At 39.4% G+C, this 20,260-nt stretch overlaps 1 protein-coding gene across 9 annotated transcripts in view; it reads left to right on the plus strand.

The window, feature by feature from the left end:
• KCNQ1 (potassium voltage-gated channel subfamily Q member 1) overlaps positions 1-20,260 on the plus strand; it is a 397,025-nt gene that overhangs the window by 124,368 nt on the left and 252,397 nt on the right. For all 9 annotated transcript variants that reach the window (XM_035328507.1, XM_035328503.1, XM_035328504.1 and 6 more), the window contains exons 3-6: positions 9,898-10,024; positions 11,725-11,803; positions 12,824-12,920; positions 13,507-13,647. In XM_035328507.1, coding sequence (XP_035184398.1) covers positions 9,898-10,024; positions 11,725-11,803; positions 12,824-12,920; positions 13,507-13,647 — 444 coding nt within the window. The remainder of the gene's footprint in view (positions 1-9,897; positions 10,025-11,724; positions 11,804-12,823; positions 12,921-13,506; positions 13,648-20,260) is intronic.

Consider the following 20,260-nt stretch of genomic DNA (forward strand, 5'->3'; position numbering starts at 1 on the left):
GGTAGCTTGGTTAATGGAGTATGCGACTTCAGAGAGATCTGGCTTATATCTTCATTTTGCAAATGTAAGTTTAGTTTGGTCCATTTGGAACATTATCAAAGCTCTAGGGAGAGTTTGCACTGAATTAATCATGTGCTTTGGTTGGTATAAATTAACTTCCCATTTTGGTATGCTATAATCCTGATGCGCTGAATGATAGCCACAACTGTTTTATGCTCACTGATTGGAACGAGCGCAGGAAATTGGCACGAGGAGGAAACTACTTGCCTTCAGTATGTGAAATGTATTTGCCACTCAGCTGAAACGCTGACTTGTTGCCTTTGGTTAGGTTTATTTTGCATGTCAAATAATTCTCCTCTCCTCCTTCACAAATTTTAGAGGCAACTGTAAAATGCTGACTGAATGGGCTATGTACATATGGCATCTGAGAGGTTTTTTATTAGCTTAAACTAGCACATGTGTTTTCCTGTGAGGAGTATTAAGTGCCTGGACTACAGGTTTAGTGTGCGACTGTTTTTGCAGCTGTGTGGAAGAGCATGATGCGTATTCCCTGGAGCAGGCCTGGGAGAGAGCTCAAGTATGCTGAGGCAAATGCAGGTTGTGTTTATGTAAGTGTCAAACAGAAATACAGCACTTGAACTCTTATCAATGCTGAGTATGATACTGGTAAATGAGCAGCGATTGCCCACATGTGTAAGAGGAATGCTGGGCTTCTAATTGCGGAAGGTTTGCTTTCAGAACTCGACAGCCCTACCGCACAACACCGTCCTGCCAGCTGGGAAAAAATGAAGATTTTCTTTTTTTCCCTTCATTATCTGGAGGGGGGTTGCAAATAGCAGTAGTCCATTTGAAATTTACTTGTTAAACTGTTAACGAATAATACAGTCATTGCTCAGACTGGAAATCTCAATTTGGAAGGTGAATGGTGAAAACATGCTGCTTCGAGAGAGTGTATTGGGAGTAAGTGTGGAGGTAGAAGTAACCACAGTAGTGTTCTGCTTTCAGTGACCTTCTGATTTTCTGGATATGCCTCACTTGCAGAACACACATGACATCCCAGAGTAGGTACCACAAAGCCTAAAACCATGAAAAGGAGATGGAAGGGTCAAGTTGAAAATCCTGAAGCCAGACTGTACAACTGTACAACATGACCATAACTCTCTGCTTGGGTTGGGGGGAGAAATATCTTTAACTTCACAAGACAAATAAGAAATTAGAACTTCATCTGAAAAAGTTCCTCTTCAGTGTAGTCTGTGCCATCTTTTGAAGGAGCAAATTGTCAAAAAAGCTGGTAACGTAATCTGGGATTTAGATGTGGGACCCTCATTGTGTCATGGTGTTTATCCACAGAATGGTTTGTGGCAAAAGGTGGTGAGAGCAGTGGCTTTCTCTAATTGGGAGCTGAGTGAGGGGTGACACGCAGTCTGCTCAAAGCCAAATGAGAAATCTGTAGCTGGACGGCAAATCGAGCCCTGATCTCCCCCATCTCTGCAGTCTTCCTGACCCCTGTCTAGCCATGGAATGAAGTATTGCTACAGCTTGTGGAGGTGTTTTCTCTGCAGGGGCACTATCCAGAACCCAAATGCATGAAGAAATCTTAGTGGGTAAGAACAGTGAGGCAGTGTTTAAAGCTAAGAGATACTACACGTAGACTGCTGTCAGATTTGGAGGAGGGAGAGGCTCAAAGAACTGGTAGAGCAACACAGCTCAGGTTTACTGCAGTGCGTGAACATGGCCATCTTTGGACAACTGGTGATTGTACAGAAGGAGAGACACAACAAACACAGAAAATGGATTTCATTAAGGCTTGTTTTCTTACAGTCCCTGTCTCACGTTTCTAGAGAGTTTCTAGAGAGAAAAATGTACTTCCTAATTTTTATACTTCTTACAGCCTATTTCTTTTTATGCTTTAAAAGTGCAGTTGATTCTACAGACACATTTTATTTACAGAATATATACGTTAAAAATCACTGAAGTTTGAGCATAGAATAAAATGTGGCCATGATCTGAGGAAAAAAAAAAAAAAAAGTATTGTTTCAAGTGCAAGCATTAATTGATTTACTTTTATAGATAATTGAAAACTGAAGGTGTTTGAGTTTCTAGTTTCCCGTCCTTGCCAACCCTTTTCCTTTTTCTTCTGTCCTTTTCTAATGAAATGGAAAAAGATGAGTAAGGAGGAAAAACAAATACAGAAAGCTTAAGAGAGTTATTTTCTAGTTTTCAGAACCAGTGGAACAAAAATGTTTTTTAGTCAATCTTTCTAATTTGTTTTAAAAACACACTTGCTTCCTGGCTCTTATTTATCAGCATGGCCTCAAACAAAAATGTATGCCTGAAACTACTTGAATTTAAATGTTGCTGTTACCAAAGTTTTTATGCATAGCAGGTGAACACAGCCTGGCCATTATGTCTTGAAAATGCTCTTACCTTTCCTTTTAAGTAGACAAAATGAAGCTATCGCAGGCTAAGCAAGGCTGATAATGGCCAGATTCTTCCTTCTGTGTTGCTCTGCTTTCTGGTAAGAAGTAATGTGCAATATTTATTTTTCTCTCTGAAAGGACTAGTGTTGTAATAATGGTAGTGGTAGTCTAAGGATGTAAGAAAACATCTGCTGGAGGACGTGTTAGCTACTCTTGCCCTGTCATTTATAGTTTGGAAAAAAACACAAGCAGGTGAGCTTTCATGCATATGGTCTCTTCAAGAGTCCCCCGATGCATTCAGCATTAGCTGTGGAGTGAGCATAATTATCAGCACACAACAAAATACTTGACAGGATGAAAATAATCTGCTAGGGAGAAAGTAGCCATTGTGTAAATAGAGAAATTTTCATATTAACATTGTAACACAAAAGTACAGACTCCATAATTTAGGCTGCTGCTTCAGTTTGCAGCAGTTCCTTTCTACTCCTATTAGCGTGTTACGTGTACTAACGATTGAGCGTGCATCTCTGTGAACTGTGTGTATGTGTGCTTAAACTTAAGTAGGTGTATAGTTCTTTTGAATCCAATGACACATAAAATTAAGCATATGCTGTCCTGGATAGGAGCCAGAGCATATTTCTCTTTGAAGCAGAAGGTCTGATATGAATTTCTTCTATAGACTCTTATGAGCCGTGAATAACAGGTTCATGAAATAAACAAAAAGGAAGTGTGTATTTGTGGGTTTTTAATCAATTTTGGACTGGTTAGGATGATAAAACTTCCTTTCTGTTGCCAAATCCTGTGGGTTTGAGGTCTAGTTCTTAAGAATATTTGGGGAGCGAGAATTCCATGTTAAAGCAGGTATCAGAAACTAATTGTGCAAGCCCAGCTTAATTTACTTTTGCAAATTCCTGGTGGATATCATCAGCAACCAAGTTCTCAAGCTGAAGACTGCGTTATGAAGAGACTTGTGCAGGGATGATGGTGTGGAAAGTTGTTCTAATACACCAGTGCTCTGAGACCATGCTTTAATGTGCAAAATTATGCCACTGACATTTGAGGCTTTTTGTAGTCAGTGGAAAAATTTCTCCTGCCTTCATTTGGTTTTGGCTGAAACCTCCAGTGAGAAGAGAGCTAAGGAAATCAATTAAAGGCTTTTTAAATGCACCTAAGGGAGTTAGGTGCCCAAGTCTTATTGAAATTCAATAGGATTTAGTTGCTTGGAGCCTTTGGAAAGCCTCAACCTAAAATTGCAGGCCTGCAGTATTCTTTATTGCTCCCAATGCTATTGTTGTGTGCTCTCGGCACTGATTAAGGGGAAAATAGAAAAGCTTCAGCACACTCAACTTTTCTAACTTCGTCTCATACTAAGCTTCCCGTCTTCAAAACATGAACACTTACGTAAATATTATTTCATCGTAATTAAAAACATTAATAAGGGAACTTTAATGATGTCTAATAACTTCTTAGGCTTAATTATAGGTCTCTGAAGATAGAAATGTGATACTAATACCAAGTTCTTTTTGTTTCACCTTGCCTGTTTAATCCTTTGGTGACAAATATGCTAGATAAAGAATTTTAGCAAATGACCATAAATTTTTTGAATGGAAGATAAAAGCTCAGCATGAGACATTAAATATTCTGGCTTTAAACGCATTGTATTTTAAAACTTATTATTGCTTTTAACTTGAATATGCACAACTTTTTTATTTTTTAATCTCTGAAAGTGAGAAGACTAAGTAGGGAAGATAATCCCTAGTCTTAAATAGCACTTTTGGCACTTGCTATTGCTCAGTAAGTGCATATGTATATGAAAAACTATTTACCTTTTTATTTTTGACCTGTACTTCATCAAGTTGGGATTTTTACTGTATTGAGTTTGGTGTCTGTCTTTGTCTGTTTGCCTAGGCCATCTGATTTGGCTGTTCTGTGTATCTTAGAAAACACAGTACAGCTTTCAGGAAGAAATCCTGCCTTTCTCAAGAGAACAAAGAGGGGCCTCTCTATACAAAGTGAGATTAGAAGAAACAGTTGCCTTCAGTGCTGTAAATTTGCATACCCTGCTCAGGCTATGCACAAGTGCTGTCTGAAGCCTATTGCAAGCCCCGATGTGTCAGGTGAGCAGCAAGCTGTGAACTGGACTCCAGCTCTCTCCGCATTAATGCACAGCCTGCAATGGTGCTGGTTGTGTGAGACTAAATGCGACCTGTCGCTCTGCACAACAGACGGGTTCCTGTGTTTTTGGCCCCTAATTGGCTGTAGAGGATACACTATGGCTCTGCTTGTGAAGATGCTGTGCCTGTCTGTTGTGCAATCCAGCTCCTAGGATTCCACACAGTCCATGGCTGACAGCAAGTGCTGTTAGTTGCTTTTCATTAGCATCAGCAGGTCTATTGTCCCTTCTTTTGGCTCCTTCAGAAATGTCCCTGTCAAGAGTTGTGAAAAAAATGTTTTCTAGTGTCCCTGTTCTGCTTCTGCTGCCACAGATTGAGAGGAGGTTACCAGACCTCTTCTCTTGGCACAGCAGCTTAGCAGAGAGCTTCTGTGACCTTGTCTTAGAAATAGATAGCAGTGCAGGTTTGGCCACAGGAACCTTATAGCTGAAGTATGCTGGTTGGCATATAATGCCTTTAAAGCTATGGGAGAACTTATTCCATCTGTGATAGTTTGTGACCAGGTACAGCTTTGAGGTCTACAGGCTGGGCATCAGGGTATGTATGCTCCAGGCAGGTGCTTTCTCAGCCTCCAGATAACTTCCTTAGCTGTTAAATAGCTGTTATGGTGTCCTGCTCTGTTCTATGTCAGGTTTTGTTTTGTTTCATTTTGTTTGTCAAGGTATTAATCTAGATGGTTAAAAACAACTAAAGCTCAAATCTGCTTTGTTTTCTTCAGCTAAATTTAGGGACTCTGCCCTTCTTTTTCAAATTGCTGCTGTACTTCATCTCAGTGTGGATGTTGGATGCCTCTTAATGTTGGATTGTACCTCTTCCTCTCTAAGCGGGCTTGGGACAGCAGAGGAAAAGCTTTTCAAGATGTTTCAGATGCTCATTTTTTCTAATACAGAAAAAGCCTTGTGTGCTCTAAACAAGGCTGGTGCTTTTAATAGGTCAGACTCTCCAGTCACACAGTTGAAGTCCGATCTCTTCTTCAGTTAAGTTGGTCTTCTTCATAAATAGCTTTTTCCTATTGTCCTCTGATGGACAGGACTTTGTATTTTGTTTCTGAAGTTCATCAGAGTGATGGTTAAACTGTCCTTGCCCACAGCAGGTACGTTTCTGCAGTGTAAGTCAAACCTAATACATCAAGGCTGGTCTCTGAGTCATTCTCAGTATTCCTGGTGTGAGCTTATTATGAAACCATTATTATTCCATGGGAACTGTGAAGCCAAAACTGTGGAAGTGAGTAGTGAGACACTGAAAATCTTTTGTGAGTCTCCCAGACTGGATCCGCTCTACTACATACACTACTGCACCAATGCACCAGGGAGAACTCAAGCTCCATTGCTGGTCATTAGGAGAAATATTTCGGTCCCTGGCATCTGGTGGTTGGCTACCTGGAGGTCTGTTTAGTTTCACCAAGCACTGTACCACAGTGGGAATGCCCAAGGCTTGTTACACCAGTCCTGTCAACCTGTCCTCCACAGGGACTGTTTCTCATAGTTGAAAGTGGGATGATGTGTTTATTAGGGTAAGTTGCTCACAACTGGAGAGTTGCAGATACTGATAGAGTTCTTCAAGAAAAGCTGTCTCCATGTGTACCTCATGATCATCTTTTCTACCTTCCCATCCAGGGCTCACCTGGTATTTGGCTGTGATGGGATGATGTGGCTTAGAAGGAACGAAGCATGTGTCTGTGGGCTGAGCCAGAGGGATGGCAGAAGTGAGGGTGTCATGTATAAATCAATGATTAAAAGGAAAAAAAAGTCTCTTGGCTCCAGTATGCCCACGGTGTGAAGGGACATGACTTTCACATCTCAGAGTGCTCTTTATGTCATGGTGGTATAATAATATATATATATATATATTTTAAATCTCAATATGATGCTTCAGCTCTCACCTTGTAGAAAGGAAATCAGAATTAAGTTGTAAAGGGTTGAATGGGTCCTCGCACAGTGCCATTCTTGTGTTTGTGTGTGTTATTTTAAGCAAAGCTTTTCTCCTGAGCTTTAATCCCCACCCCCACCAGTATTCTGCAGGCAATTATTTTCTGTGTATTATAATTTTTGCCTTGTGCTGAATGTTGCTTTGTTTCTTATTTCACTCATTCTTTACATCTTTGTCTGCTTGCTGCTTTATCCTGCCATTTTCCTATACCAGCCTCTGTTTTGTTCCAAGTCTTCATGAAGCCATATTTCATTCTAGCTGATTCATTGTGAGAAGCACAAAAACTTTTATCTGGTGCACTTTGTAGGTATGTGTTAAGTGGGCAGTTAGGAGAAAGTATCTAAGAAACAGCGGCCCAAATTCATCTGTACAGCAACTCAGATTTGCTGAGATTCTCAGGTGCAAGGCTTTGCTGCTCTCTGCCAGTGTAACTCTCCTATTAAACTGAATTGGCCCTAATTAGCACTGGCATAAATGAACTAAGGATCAGGTTGCCATTCTTCAAGTTAACGTAAAGTTTCATGTTAAGCTGCTAGATAGGAAAAGTAGGAAAAATCTTGGTAGTTCAGGAAAGTGTAATTTTCTAATCTGTTTTTTATTTGTCTGCAAGTTTCTGGCCGCTAATAAAAATGTGTACTGACAAGAAATTCATCAGCCTCATCCACCCCCATGGGATTACTTATTGGACTTATGCAATGCAAGATATTAAAAACACTTTTGTCTGTCACACAGCCACGGGCAGGGGAGGGGGAATTTGCCAGTTGCTAATGGATACCTGGCGTTTTTGTGTATGACCATGAAGAACAGCTTGTGCACTTTCACCCCTGATGTTCCCTGAATAACTCGGGTCTCATTTAGGTCAATAAGCCTTTATCAAAACGTCAGGAGTGAAAAATGTGTCTTGGTGTAAGCCGACTGGTCGTTCCCTCCAGTCACTGGAGTCTATAGAACAATCAATGTTCTCTAAGCTTGTCTGCATGTCATGCAAAGAACTGGATGACAGTAACCATTGACTGCATGTCTGTTGCATTGTCTTTGGGACAGCCCACATTTGCATACTTGCCAGTGTTCCTGTTAGCCAATGAACCATGGAGGGGCTTTAAAAAACATACACTCACAGCTCCAATGCAAATTTGCTATGCAGAGAATACATGCTTCTTTAAAGCACAAGCTGGGCTTTCAATTTTTACCTTCTTGCTATCAAAATGAAACTGATCCTGCCAAGCCCACGGTTTCTGGTCAGAGTGCTGACTTGCTTTATTGTATTAAAACATTACATTTACTGCGGGTTTGTCTTTTCCTGCCAGAATTCTTGTTGTTTTATTTCTGGCAATCTTCTAGGGGTATCAGAAGAGTATTGTCTGTGCTAATGCATATGATGTGAGGCCATACACCCGTTCCTCCAATTAATTATTTTGAATGAAGGACACTTCTTGCTCCCTGTGCAGTTGCTATTGTCTTCTGTTAAGGGAGTTTCTTTTAGTACTGATGAAAGCAGATGCATTAGTTTTCTGCATATTGAAGTGTTCTTGGATATTGGAGCTTGTTGACTCTATCTTAGAAATGAATACAATCCCCTGATTGGCAAGGACAGCCTCTGGTGCTTTGCTTTATAACAGTTTAATGGAACCTTGTGTAGTTTGGTCTTAATTCAATGCAGGTTCTTAAATATCTTTAAGTGAAATTAGACAAAGAAGAATTTTGCTGCATTTGAAGCTGCTGCGTTAAAACACAGTCTTTCCTTAAAGTGCCTGCTGCAGAGCCTGTGTTTTTTTTAAAGTTTATGACTTTAGCTCTTGACTTTATTGAAAAAAATATTTAATAATACTCTAAATGAGTTATTGATAAGTGAAGGTTTCTGACGGATCCTTTCAGCACCAAGCTGTAGAAGAGATTCTTGGCTGGGTCAAAGGGTAGAAGCTTTACATTTATTATAACCAACAGTCTGGACAGTTTCATTATATGATGAAAATGTAATTGGAATACAATATAACCAATTGAGATGCTGTTCTGCTGCATCTAACATCTTGCAGAGACTGAGATTTTCAAAACCAAGGAAGATGGTCCTCGCTAGCATCTTCCTAAATTTGTGTCACAGAGTAACTTCAACAATGTAGTGCCCTGAGATGAGTAGGTTATGCCAGCAAAAGATGGGAGTTTTAGGGCCACAAAAATAATATAGTGAGGTCTATTGGTGAGTGGCATTTTCTTCCCCTTTTCTTACTGCTTACAGACCTGTTATTTTACTGACTATTCAGGGCAACATCCCATGTGTTTTTGAAGCTGATGATATGACTCCCATTGGTGTTGTCGGGGCTAGGGTTGCATCTTAGGTATTTCAGTTAACTTAGAAATTTATAGGTGCCTTGAGTCCCATTTGCCAATTGGATATCATGGAAAAACAGCAGTGCAGAAATAGGGGGAGACTGGGTAGAATGTTCAACATCTCTGCTCTTTATATTAAAACACTCTCTGTAATAAGAAGCTCCTTCTCTTTATCTGCATTTTCCTATGCAGCTGTGATACCTGATGTGATTTCTTATCTTTACTCGTTCTGACCAGTAATAATGCGACCAGTTATTAACTAAGTTTGCTGATGAGGAAGTGTTGCAGCTCCTTGGCTTTGGGGAAACTATGCTGAATATGCCATGGTCAGACACTCTAGAAAAGCCAGGTTTATCTGCACACAAAGTTCCAAGTACGACATAAGTGTACCTCTGTGTATCAACAAGAGTGTCAAACATCTTTGACGTTTGTGGCTTTGTATGCATTTCCAAAGTCATACCTTGTTGTCAATCTGTGGTTAACACCGAGCTCGATAGCAGCAGCACTTCAGGGCTAGACTTCTGTTTCTAACTGTCGACAAGAAGGTGGGAGGGGTGCCTGTCCTCTTACCGTGAGGGCACCAGAAATGTTACTTTCGTCCATGTGAGATTAAAACAAGACTGAAAAAGTATAAGTAAATGTGTGGTTAAGCTGATATGGTCAGTGGAATGTGAAGCATACCTCTTCCCAAAATGAAATACACTAGGAAAATACTCATCTTCTGCATACGGACTGTGCTTGTTTTCTTTGGCTCAGTAAGGGAACCTTTTGTTTGAATAGAGAGACCAAGTGAATTGTACTGAATGGTTTTCAGTTCTCGCACATGTAGGTGAGCCAAACTGCATGCAATTAAAGTATTTAAACTTGCTCTTATTTTTTTATTTGTTTGTTTGCCACTTTTATTGTGTTACTTTAAATGATTTTGGTAGGGTTGATAGTTTTTTAACTTCAAAATTTTATATTTCATTTCTACATTTCTAATAGATTCTGAAAAAAAGATGAAAGATACAATAGAAAATTAATCTGGTTCCCTGTCTGTTTCTTTTTAGGAAATTGTATTAGTGGTATTCTTTGGAACAGAATACGTGGTTCGGTTATGGTCAGCAGGATGCCGCAGTAAATATGTCGGAATATGGGGAAGGCTCCGTTTTGCTAGGAAGCCTATTTCAATCATTGGTGAGTGTACACAGCTTGCAAAGTTGATGTAAACGCCAGGTAAAAGTCATCCCTGAAAGTTCTGAAAAATGAAATTTCTATAGCAATTGAAGCCAAGATTAAGCAAGAGCTCTTGATATTAGTATTAGCATAGATCTAAGGAATCCATGGCACTTATTTAGGGGGGAAAAAATGTAGCTTGGTTTGTTTTTCCAGAAGAGCAGAGTGTTTTCTTTTCACAAGTGATCTGAAGCTTTGCCAGAAATAAGTCTTGCCTGTAATCCTGTCTCCTGCGACCTTGGGGTCCCAGACACTTATAATAGCTAGACTTTATTTCTTTTAAAGATGATGGAAAGCTTTTTTTTTTTTTTAGCAGTCATTTAAATATTTTAATGAGTTTGTTTTGGATTCTAACTGAACTACACACTGCTTGGTGGAGCATGATAGATACACTGTAATTACTTTGTGTATTTATTGAATTAAAAACCGGTTTTCAGAGTGATGCATTTGGAACCAGGCACCTGACTCCCCTTGATATTCACTGCAGTTGGTTTCCTGACTGACTTCAGTCATCATAGAAATTATATCCATGAATTCTAGATTTGTCAAAATCTAGATATGTCAAAACTCTATTTTTTTTTAGAATGCTTGTCCTGCATTTAAAAATTTCAGTGAAAGAAACACAATAATCTAAAACCATACTGTATTTTTTAACCAATGTTGAGAGAGCTATATGAAGACCCTTGCCCTGGAGCGCTCAAAATATAAATAGAATAAACAAATCAAGTCCTGGAAGGGGGGTATTGTTATAGAAGCACAGTAATCCTTGTTCTGTGACATAGTTTTTTCCACTACTCAGAAACACTATTTGTTGAATAGAGGATATAGTTTTCCTAAACAATCTGCAAGTTTTTGGAATGTAAATTACAAAATTTTGTGCCTGGATATTTATTGTTACAATCATAAAATAGTTTAGTTTCTCTGTGCATGTACATAAACAACTGCATCTCAGGTGTGACTGCAACTATAAAATGGCTTTGACCACATCTTTGCACTGTGTTCACCAATCCATTTCTCTTGAGATGTAGCACAGCAGAGGTTCTGAAACAGCTTCAGATTTATTTCAGCTTGGGAAGCAAAACAAAGTTCACTTTTCCCAGATACGTATCAAGAACTACTTCGTTTTCCAAAATATGGAATTGCTTTCCAAAATTAACTAGGCATGAGGCAGACAGATTTAGTATACAGTCCTAAGGCAATGCGTGACTTAAACTAAACTAGACACACACAAATTCTAATTTTTCTCTACCCTTCAGACCTAGAGAGATTAAATAATAGTAAGTCAGTTGTCTGATAAATGAAATAAAAGCCAAAAACTGTCAATTTAAAAAAAAAGGCTCTAAAACAGCAGAGCAAATAAGAAATCCAGCTAATAAGTTCTCCAGACTGCTCAGGCTGTTTTGTAGTAACTCATATCACTCATCTAGAATGTGGTCATCTCAGACCCATCCCAGTAAAACCTTTCTATTATCTCATACAATTATATTTTCTTTATATGTTGCCGCAGAGATATCTTGATACATAACTAGAAATCATTTGGGGTCACTGTTCAAAGTGTTAAAGTAATAGTGGCTTAAGTAAAAAATGGTTCTAGTAACAGCCTTGCAGAAGTATTGCAAGATGCTAATAACTAATTTTGTCAACTGACTTTTATTTTCCAGATTTAATTGTAGTTGTTGCTTCCATGATAGTACTGTGTGTGGGCTCTAAAGGTCAAGTCTTTGCAACCTCAGCTATCAGGTAATTATATGCAATAAAAGAAAATAATGCTGTCAGTTTGAATAGGGTAGCTTCTTTTCTTTGTCTATCTCCTGGTGAAAAACAGTCTTTCCTCTGACATTCGTGTAACAGAGCAGATCACCATCGCATACGGGTGTGAAATAATCCCATGAAGTATAATGAAAATAAAAATATGTGTGTGTTGTCTGGTCATAATTTTCTTAGCTCTAGTAAGCTAAGTAAGCATAATTTTCTAGTAAGCATAATTTTCTTAGCTCTAGTAATGGATTTATGGTTGGTGGGGGTAGAGGTGCACATATAAGTACCCATCCTCTCCCATCCACCTACATGAGTTCTGTCCAAATCCAGTTTTAGTTTCTTGGCTCAATTTTATAGCAACTGTCTTTCACGCTTTGTCTCTGACCTCTTTAAGCTGCTGCTTCATAAAAGGCGTGGGGTTAGTGGTTGTGAGTTCCTGATGGACTGAATCCACCTTGTACTCAGGAGGGTCACACAACTTGGTTTTCCTGAATGAGAAAGTACAGGGCAGTGTACTGTGCTCTGTGCGCTAGCTGCAACAGTGCTCTAGGGCTGCAGTGAATCTTGTAAAAATAAAATTATATATATAGTTGGACTGTTAAGTTCAAATTGTCTGTGATTTGCCTAAAAGGCAAGGATCTGTAGTTAGCTGTTTCTGTATATTGTTCCCTATCCTGTTGAGCAAGTCAAATATAAACTGATGAATGATTTCTAGAGCATTCACAGTTTGCATCCAAAATCCTGAATTCTTGAGTCACCCTTACCAGTCATGTATACAAAGTCTGCCTCCTCCTTTGCAACCTTCTTCAACCTTCAAGCTGTCTTCGTAACAAATGACAAAAGATGAGTGAATGGAGTGAGAAGAGACAAGCTGCTAGGTCTACCATAAGATACTATGCATTTCCCTCAAAATGGTCCTTTGAGGACACAGACTTTCTCTCTCCAGCTCTGTTTTTCTCGTGTATTCTTAGCCTCTTTATTAATTGAAAAAATGTGTTCCAGGGGCATCCGTTTCCTGCAGATCTTACGAATGCTGCATGTTGACCGTCAGGGTGGTACATGGAGGCTTCTGGGATCAGTCGTGTTCATACACAGACAAGTAAGTCTGAGTACTCAGAAATGGCATAGTAATCAATGCAATTCATTTAACAGTAATTTAAGTCCTTATATTCAGATCAGTGAGTTTGCAGACGTGTTGATGGTGTCAAATATATTTAATGTGGAAAAAGGCAGTAATTTATTTTATCCAAGTGTGGTTTTTCTGCCCTGTTCAGGGGACAAAAAGTTCCTAAAATATTAAAAATGTTCACCTGCACTTTGCCAAACTTTGCCAGACTTGTTGTTGGATTTAACCACAGGAGTGAGATTTCTAAAAGGGAATCCGAACATTTCTAAAAATTATGCGTCTTTTTTCCAAAGTTGCTTTGAATATGGCAGCATTTGAAAAGTTTGTTCAATGAATTTTTCAATGAATGTTCATGCTGGACCAATTCAATAGCTACTGTGTAAATTCTTTCACCACTGAGCTCAGTGGATGCTAACTTACAGCCAACAGTTGGTGTCAGTGTTTATTAATTGCTGAAATTACATTCTTCTGTTGCAGTTATCTTTTAAAAAAAGTCAGTGATAGGTAAATTTTATGTCTCAGCAATATTGTAATGCTGTTATTTTGATCCTGTGTGCAGGAACTGATAACTACACTCTACATTGGATTCCTGGGCCTGATTTTTTCCTCTTATTTTGTGTACCTGGCTGAAAAAGATGCTGTAAATGATTCTGGAGAAACAGAGTTTGGCAGCTATGCAGATGCCCTGTGGTGGGGAGTGGTAAGTATGGCAAGTTCACATGTACTGAAAGTAGTTAACACCCTCAAATACGGAGTATAGTTCAAGCAGGCATGGAGTAAGAACAGCACTTTGAAATGTCCTTTTATTGCAAAGGTAAACGTTCTGGTTTTGTAATTCTGTAAAACTAAGAAAATAGTATAGATGCTTATAGTCTTATGCAATCTAAAGTGATCAAGTTATGTATACCAGATACAGAAATATCTATTCTCATTTCTTTAACCCTTCTTCCCTTCTGTTATAGTGATATACTTCTTGCTACTTTTTCATGGTAGGGTTCAACCATCTAATACAGTAAGTCTTGCTAAATCAGGGCTTTTTTTTTTTTTTTTTTTTAAATGGTTATCTATGATTTGCAATTCAGCATGACTAATCCCAGAACAAGGAGTATCTGAGATACTTAAATCAAGACTGTTTTGAAGCGATTATATTGCTCTGGAACCAACTTGGTATCCTTCTGTGGCATTTCTCTGCACTATGTTGACATACCACTACTATTTTAGTAAGCATTTTAATTCTGTTGCTTCTGCTAGTAACAATTCCCTCTTCCTTTTCTCAAACGATATGCAAATACTATATTGGCTGCTTTGTTCCGGGATTTCCCATCTGTAATTGTTTCCCTTTCCCCATCCTCTTAAGGTTCAAAGAAAGGTATCTTTTTGCAAGCTGTTTTTCCTTATTGTTAGCATTCAAGCAATGGCTTGTTTTTATCTGTTATAATTGGCTTAATAAAATGAACTGTCGTCATTAAGTGCTACAGATATTTTAAAATTCATCAGCATTTACTAATAATTTTGTGCTTGCATTTTCAAAACATGCTGATCTTCTTAAGTCTTCTTTGGCTGTTTTAAATCAAAATGAACTGATTTCTTTCATTAAAACTGGGACTGCCATGTCTCATGTACAAGTACAGGACTAGTACGCCTGATTCACCAATAGAACATACCTTCTTGAGAAATATTTTTGATAAACCTCTGCATATGTGTGCTTATATTGTCTTCTCTTTACAAACAGTACCACACACTATTTCAGGAAGGGAAGATCTATTCATGAGCGAGTCTATTGCAGGTCTCCTGGTGCTGAAATTCATATACAGCATTGTATGAATCTGATGTTTTGTGTAGGTTGCTACTAAGATCTGCTGCAGAATTCTGTTCTCTTTCTGTCTGTCGTGATTAAATTCAGCCCCTTTTAGGATCAGAAAACTTACTTTGTAGCGCAAGGAAGCGGTTAATGACAAGTGGCTTCTTCAAAGCTTTCATGTCATCACGGTGTTTTCATTTTTCAGTACAGGGGACAGATGACTCAGTAATTAACAGTGGCAGATGTAGCTGCGTTTAAAAACACATGCTGTCATTGGCATTAACATTAAAAATTGAATATGTGACAGACCAGATTGGCTTACAGAAAATACAGTAAAGCCTTCCATAAAAGCAATAAGATCAGTCAGCATATTGAAATATTCTCCTTTCAGGGAATTGCTGCTCAATAGATGTGCCTGTTATTATTTTTATTATTATTTTTCTCCAGTTACAATCAACTAAATTAGTCAACAGATTTAATTATAGTCATATTCTTCCTCTGTTATAATTTGTTATATTGCAGGATGCCATTTGGACTGTGATACTGTACTCAGTGAGTCCCTAAAGTAACTTGTGATGGTTTTACTCGGGTGGGCGACCGAGGTCCACCACAACCGCTCTCTCACTCCCCCTCCTCAAAGAGGAACAGGGAGAAAATACGATGAAAGGGGCTAAAGGGTTGAGATAAGGACAAGGAGATCACGCAGTAATTATTGTGATGGGCAAAACAGACTCAGCATAGGGAGATAGTAAGATTTATTGCCTATTACTAACAAACTAGAGAAGTGAGAAACAAAGGAAAGAAACCAAAAGCACCTTCCCCCCCCCATCCACCTTCTCCCCCCGAGTGGCGCAGGGGAACAGGGGAGTGGGGCTTATGGTCAGTCTATAGCAATTCTTCTCTGCCGCTCCTTCTCAGTCACTCTCGTCCCCTGTGCTGTGGGGTCCCTCCCACGGGATGCAGTCCTTGCTGAACTGATCCAGCGTGGGCTTCCCACAGGCAGCAGCTCTTCAAAAACTGCTCCAGATATGGGTCCGTACCACGGGGTCCATCCCTCGGGAGCAAACTGCTCCAACCTGGGTCCCCCACGGGCAGCAGCTCCTGCCAGGTCACCTGCTCCTGCGTGGTCTCCTCTCCACGGGCTGCAGGTCCGGCCTGGAATCTGCTCTGGCAGGGGTCTTCCACAGGCCGCAGTCTCCATTGGTGCAGGTCCACCTGCTCCACTGTGGTCTCCTCCACGGGCAGCAGTGTGGAACCCTGCTCCACCGTGGTACTCCATGGGCTGCAGGGGGACAGCCTGCTTCACCATGGGCCTCTCCACAGGCCGCAGGGGACTTCTGCTCCAGCACCTGGAGCACCTCTCCCCCTCCTTCTTCACTGACCTTGGTGCCTGCAAGGCTGCTCCTCACTCCTCTCACTCTCCCAGCTGCTGTGTGGCGCAGAGTTTTTGTTGTTGTTGTTTGTTTTGTTTTGTTTTGTTTTCTCCTGTATTAAATCTGCTCTCACAGGGGCGCAAACAACATCACTTATTGGCTCAGCTCTGGTCAGCAGTGGGGCCCTTACCAAACATGGGGCAGCTTCTAGATCCTTCTCACAGAAGCCACCCCTATGGCCCCCTGCTACCAAAACCTTGCCACATAAACCCACTACACTTGTTTAGTATTAAAAATAGAATTTAGTGTCCTTTTTCTGCTCTAAATGTAGGTGCTATATTTCTGCTAACTACTGAAAGGATTTAGCAAAACAAAGCTGAAGTGAAGTTCCATCCACTTTTGGTGTTTTGATACGATAGTCTTCATGCTTTCTTTTAGGGAAAAGCCCTCTTAAGGTTAGGTCAGTATCAGGGAGGTCAGTAAGTGTCAGGATGCTTCCTAATGAGGTTCTCAAACTCATTAAAAACAAAAAGAACTTTGAACTGTTCTTAAAAGTTTGATATGTTTTAGTCAAAATTTTCAGAATGGCTTAAGCACCACAAATTCAACTCACTGAAAACCTGTCTCCATCTGTTTTGAATTGGTTATGCAGAAGGTAATTCTCAATTCCTGTTGCGAAGACCTCCACAGATACATGATCTCTGGCGTATAGTTAATCTCACTTCTCAAAAAGTGCCCCAGTACTGACTTACCTTAGGTAGCAGAGAACACTTCTAAGGAAAAAGTACTTGATACTGTTTTCACACCCTACTTTTTTTACTCTACAACATTGCACTTTTTTTTAGTTGTCTCAGTGTATGCGTACCCTGCTAAAAAATGGCAATGGAATATGTGGCATAGCATAATGTAGATCATTTAAAAGGTCTGTGTTACCACAACTAAACTGCATCTGGAACTGGGTACTTCTCTATTGCTTTGCTTTGCTGACTATAGGCATACCCATAGGGTGCATAACTTTTAATTAAATGTTCTTCATTGTCATTGTTGTTATTTATAAATCTATATTGCTGTTCCATTTCCATATGTAAAATGGCCTCCTGGGCTTTATTTGAATTTCCTTGAATACTCCAGGCTGTAGCTATGAGCCAGTTTGTGGGCTTCTTGGAGAAACCTGAGGTTACCTTGTGGCACGGAGTAAAGATTTGTCTGTATTACTGCCACTTTTAAATGCAGAACGTGTGGTATAAACAATTCTGCCAATGGCTGCCTGTCTGTATGTCTTTTAAAATACAAGGGTATTATTTGCAAATAAAGTACAAGTAACGTGATCCATCTTTCAACTACCCTGTGCAAGTATTCAAATTTACTCCGGTTTTGTTGTCCTTCCTGTCTAGGCTTACAGTTTTTAAGACCTACTGTAGGTTCTGGACAATAAAAACAAGAATTAAAAAAAAAAAAAAAAAAAGTGAAATGCCCTTAACTAGACTGTCAAAGATGATCTCCAACAGGAAGTGTTATTGGCTCATTGTCTCCATTATTTATTTATTTATTTTATTTCTTCCTTGAGCATTAATTCCATCATGCCTCAGGCAGATGGAACGGAGCTCTCCTTTTGGTATCCATTAAGTGATGCACAATTTCCAACCTTAACATCTGAACAAACATCCTTCAGGAAAACCATTATGGGGATTGTGCTAACGGCCTCTTTGATCATGAGTGCTATTTGCCAGAAGAGATTATTGAATATAGCTGTGTGTGGACATTGCCCTATGCCCATTCCTTTGGACTGAATTGAGCCCTGGGCTGCAAGTATGAGCTTTAACTGAAGAGTTTCTTGTTCCTTTAATTCAGAGATATGTGCTTTCTCACCAAGGACTGCATTCAACAAAACGTTGATAAGTTTGCTTGCTTCTAAGCATACATAAAACCCTATTCCTGTTTAGAAGTCTATCAACATGTTCTTAATTTAAATTGAAAATCAAAATTACTCAAAAGCTATTCTGAAAAGTTGCAGAAAATGCCACTTGAAATTAAGCATGCATTGCAAGAACAAGTTTAATTTATAATAGTTGAACATAAATATTGAAAAGTTGCTGCATAAAGGGGGGGAGGGTGTTAGAACCTTCTCCCCCCAATTCAAAAAAAAAAAAAAAGCTGTTGAGTATTGCACAGCGACGTGAGTGTAGGACAGAAAGAGACACTTCAATTTTATCCTTTTTGTGCTTTACAAGTCAAGAACACCAGCTATAATAAGCCTATTATATTCTTTTTTTTTTTTTTTTCTAATTTTTGGCTTGAAGTGGTGGTGTTTATATAGAATTTGTGGAACTCTACTCATCACTGAGCTTTAATTGCTCCATGAGCAATTTCCAAATACATTTTGTTCTAAATTAATAAAGATCTGTGGGGCAGTTGTGGATCTCTTAAACTTCTTACTTGCAAAGTTCAGATGTAGATATTCTTACAGATAAAGAATACTCTCAAAACATTTTTTCTTAATTCCCAAAGCCTTAAACCTCTATCAAATGTACCAAGGAGCTAGGTAACAAAAAAACCCTTCTGTAAGAATCCAAAAAGTTTGAAGAGAATTATTGTCAATTCGATGAAACAAAAGTAAATTATTTCTTAAAAAATAAAAAAATATGCCAGGACCTGGAAAAAATATAAGTAAGGAATTTAGCTTTCAGTTAAAATTCAAAAACCAGTACAGAATGTGGTCCTGTTGAAATAAGTCTCTAAGAGGCTGAAATTAAGTTGGCTGTGATTTCCTCTCTCATGGCTGGAAATACCCTCATAGGAAAGCATTTGAAAAGTTCCCTCCAAAAATATTTGGCTATCTTGAATATGCTTTAAGTGTTCTTTTTCTTGTTGTACCTAAATAAAGATTTCTTTTTCTTATACTTACTGTGTTTTGTGAGGTATAATAATAATAGTACCAACAGAGAGTGGAAAAAAACTGTGGAGTTTCCCCAAACAGTTCAGAGCTTGCAGTCAGGTTGTCTGTGTACATCAATAACTTTCCCCAGCACATCCTTTGATATCATGGCTGAGATGACTTGCTGCTTTGTTTTCTGACGCTTTTTGTGCAGAAAGAGTCTCTTGTGCAAGCTCTGGCTGACAGAAACCTTTTACTGTAGATCTGAGAAGTACGTATGCTCAAGCAGGTGAGAGCAAATCCCATAGGCAGAGCTGGCTGTTGACTTTGCACACTGACTGCTGGTGGCCAGCAGACCTCCTGCTATTCCCCTTTCATCCGATGAGTGAGCAGAGGGAGGCTGGCATCCTGCAGCATCCCACAGAAAGGGAGTGGGTATCACCGTACTGTAAAATCTAAACAACTGGCAGTGGATTATCAGGTTAGGATGCAACTGTCAGGCTAGGATAGAAAGCTACTGGATCTCATATGAGTTGTATTGCTTGTGTGTGTAACTGCAGGTTTACTACTGTGTTCAGGTCTAAAATCATCCATTAACTCCAAGTGAAAGCCATCAAAATGCTTTTGTTACGTGTTGTCACTGTATAATTATCTTCTGTAAATAATTTGGATGCACAAATAACAATCTTCCTAGGAGGTTTTAAGTCTTTTTGCTAGATTGTTTTCCTACTTTAGTTACCTTTGTGATGAGGTAAGGAGTGATTGTAGGGGGAAGTAAAATAAAAAGTCATTCAGATAAGCCCTGACTATTCACTAATAATGAACAATTCTCTTTGTTTTGATGCAATAAAGTTTGCCCTATATCTCGTCGTCCTTGAGAACTGCTGCCAGGGTGATTGGGGGATGAATAGCCTATTTTACAAGAGGGAGTGGAAACAGCTTTTGTTTGTGAGGCAGAACACTGAGAATGGGATCCTGCGGCATTTGGAGCATGCTGTGTCGCAGGTGTGCGTACTGCAGGAGCTGGGCAATAGAAGTGTGGAGGGGAATAAACTGAGATCATGAAACAGTGCAACACAAAATGTGGTTGGAAACCCAGCTTTCAGAAATGAAGACGGGAGCCTACAAGAATGTCTGTTGCTGTCAGAACCTGACCCAGGTTCTGTTCCAGAACCTGCCAATAGGAACTGTGGGGGGAAGGCTAATTAATTCTGAAGGGGGCTGTATTTTCAGGAGTTAGTATGCCCTAATATGCCTGACTTGA

The sequence above is a fragment of the Oxyura jamaicensis genome, chromosome 5 (genome assembly GCF_011077185.1).
Source record: "Oxyura jamaicensis isolate SHBP4307 breed ruddy duck chromosome 5, BPBGC_Ojam_1.0, whole genome shotgun sequence".
Classification (NCBI taxonomy): domain Eukaryota; kingdom Metazoa; phylum Chordata; class Aves; order Anseriformes; family Anatidae; genus Oxyura; species Oxyura jamaicensis.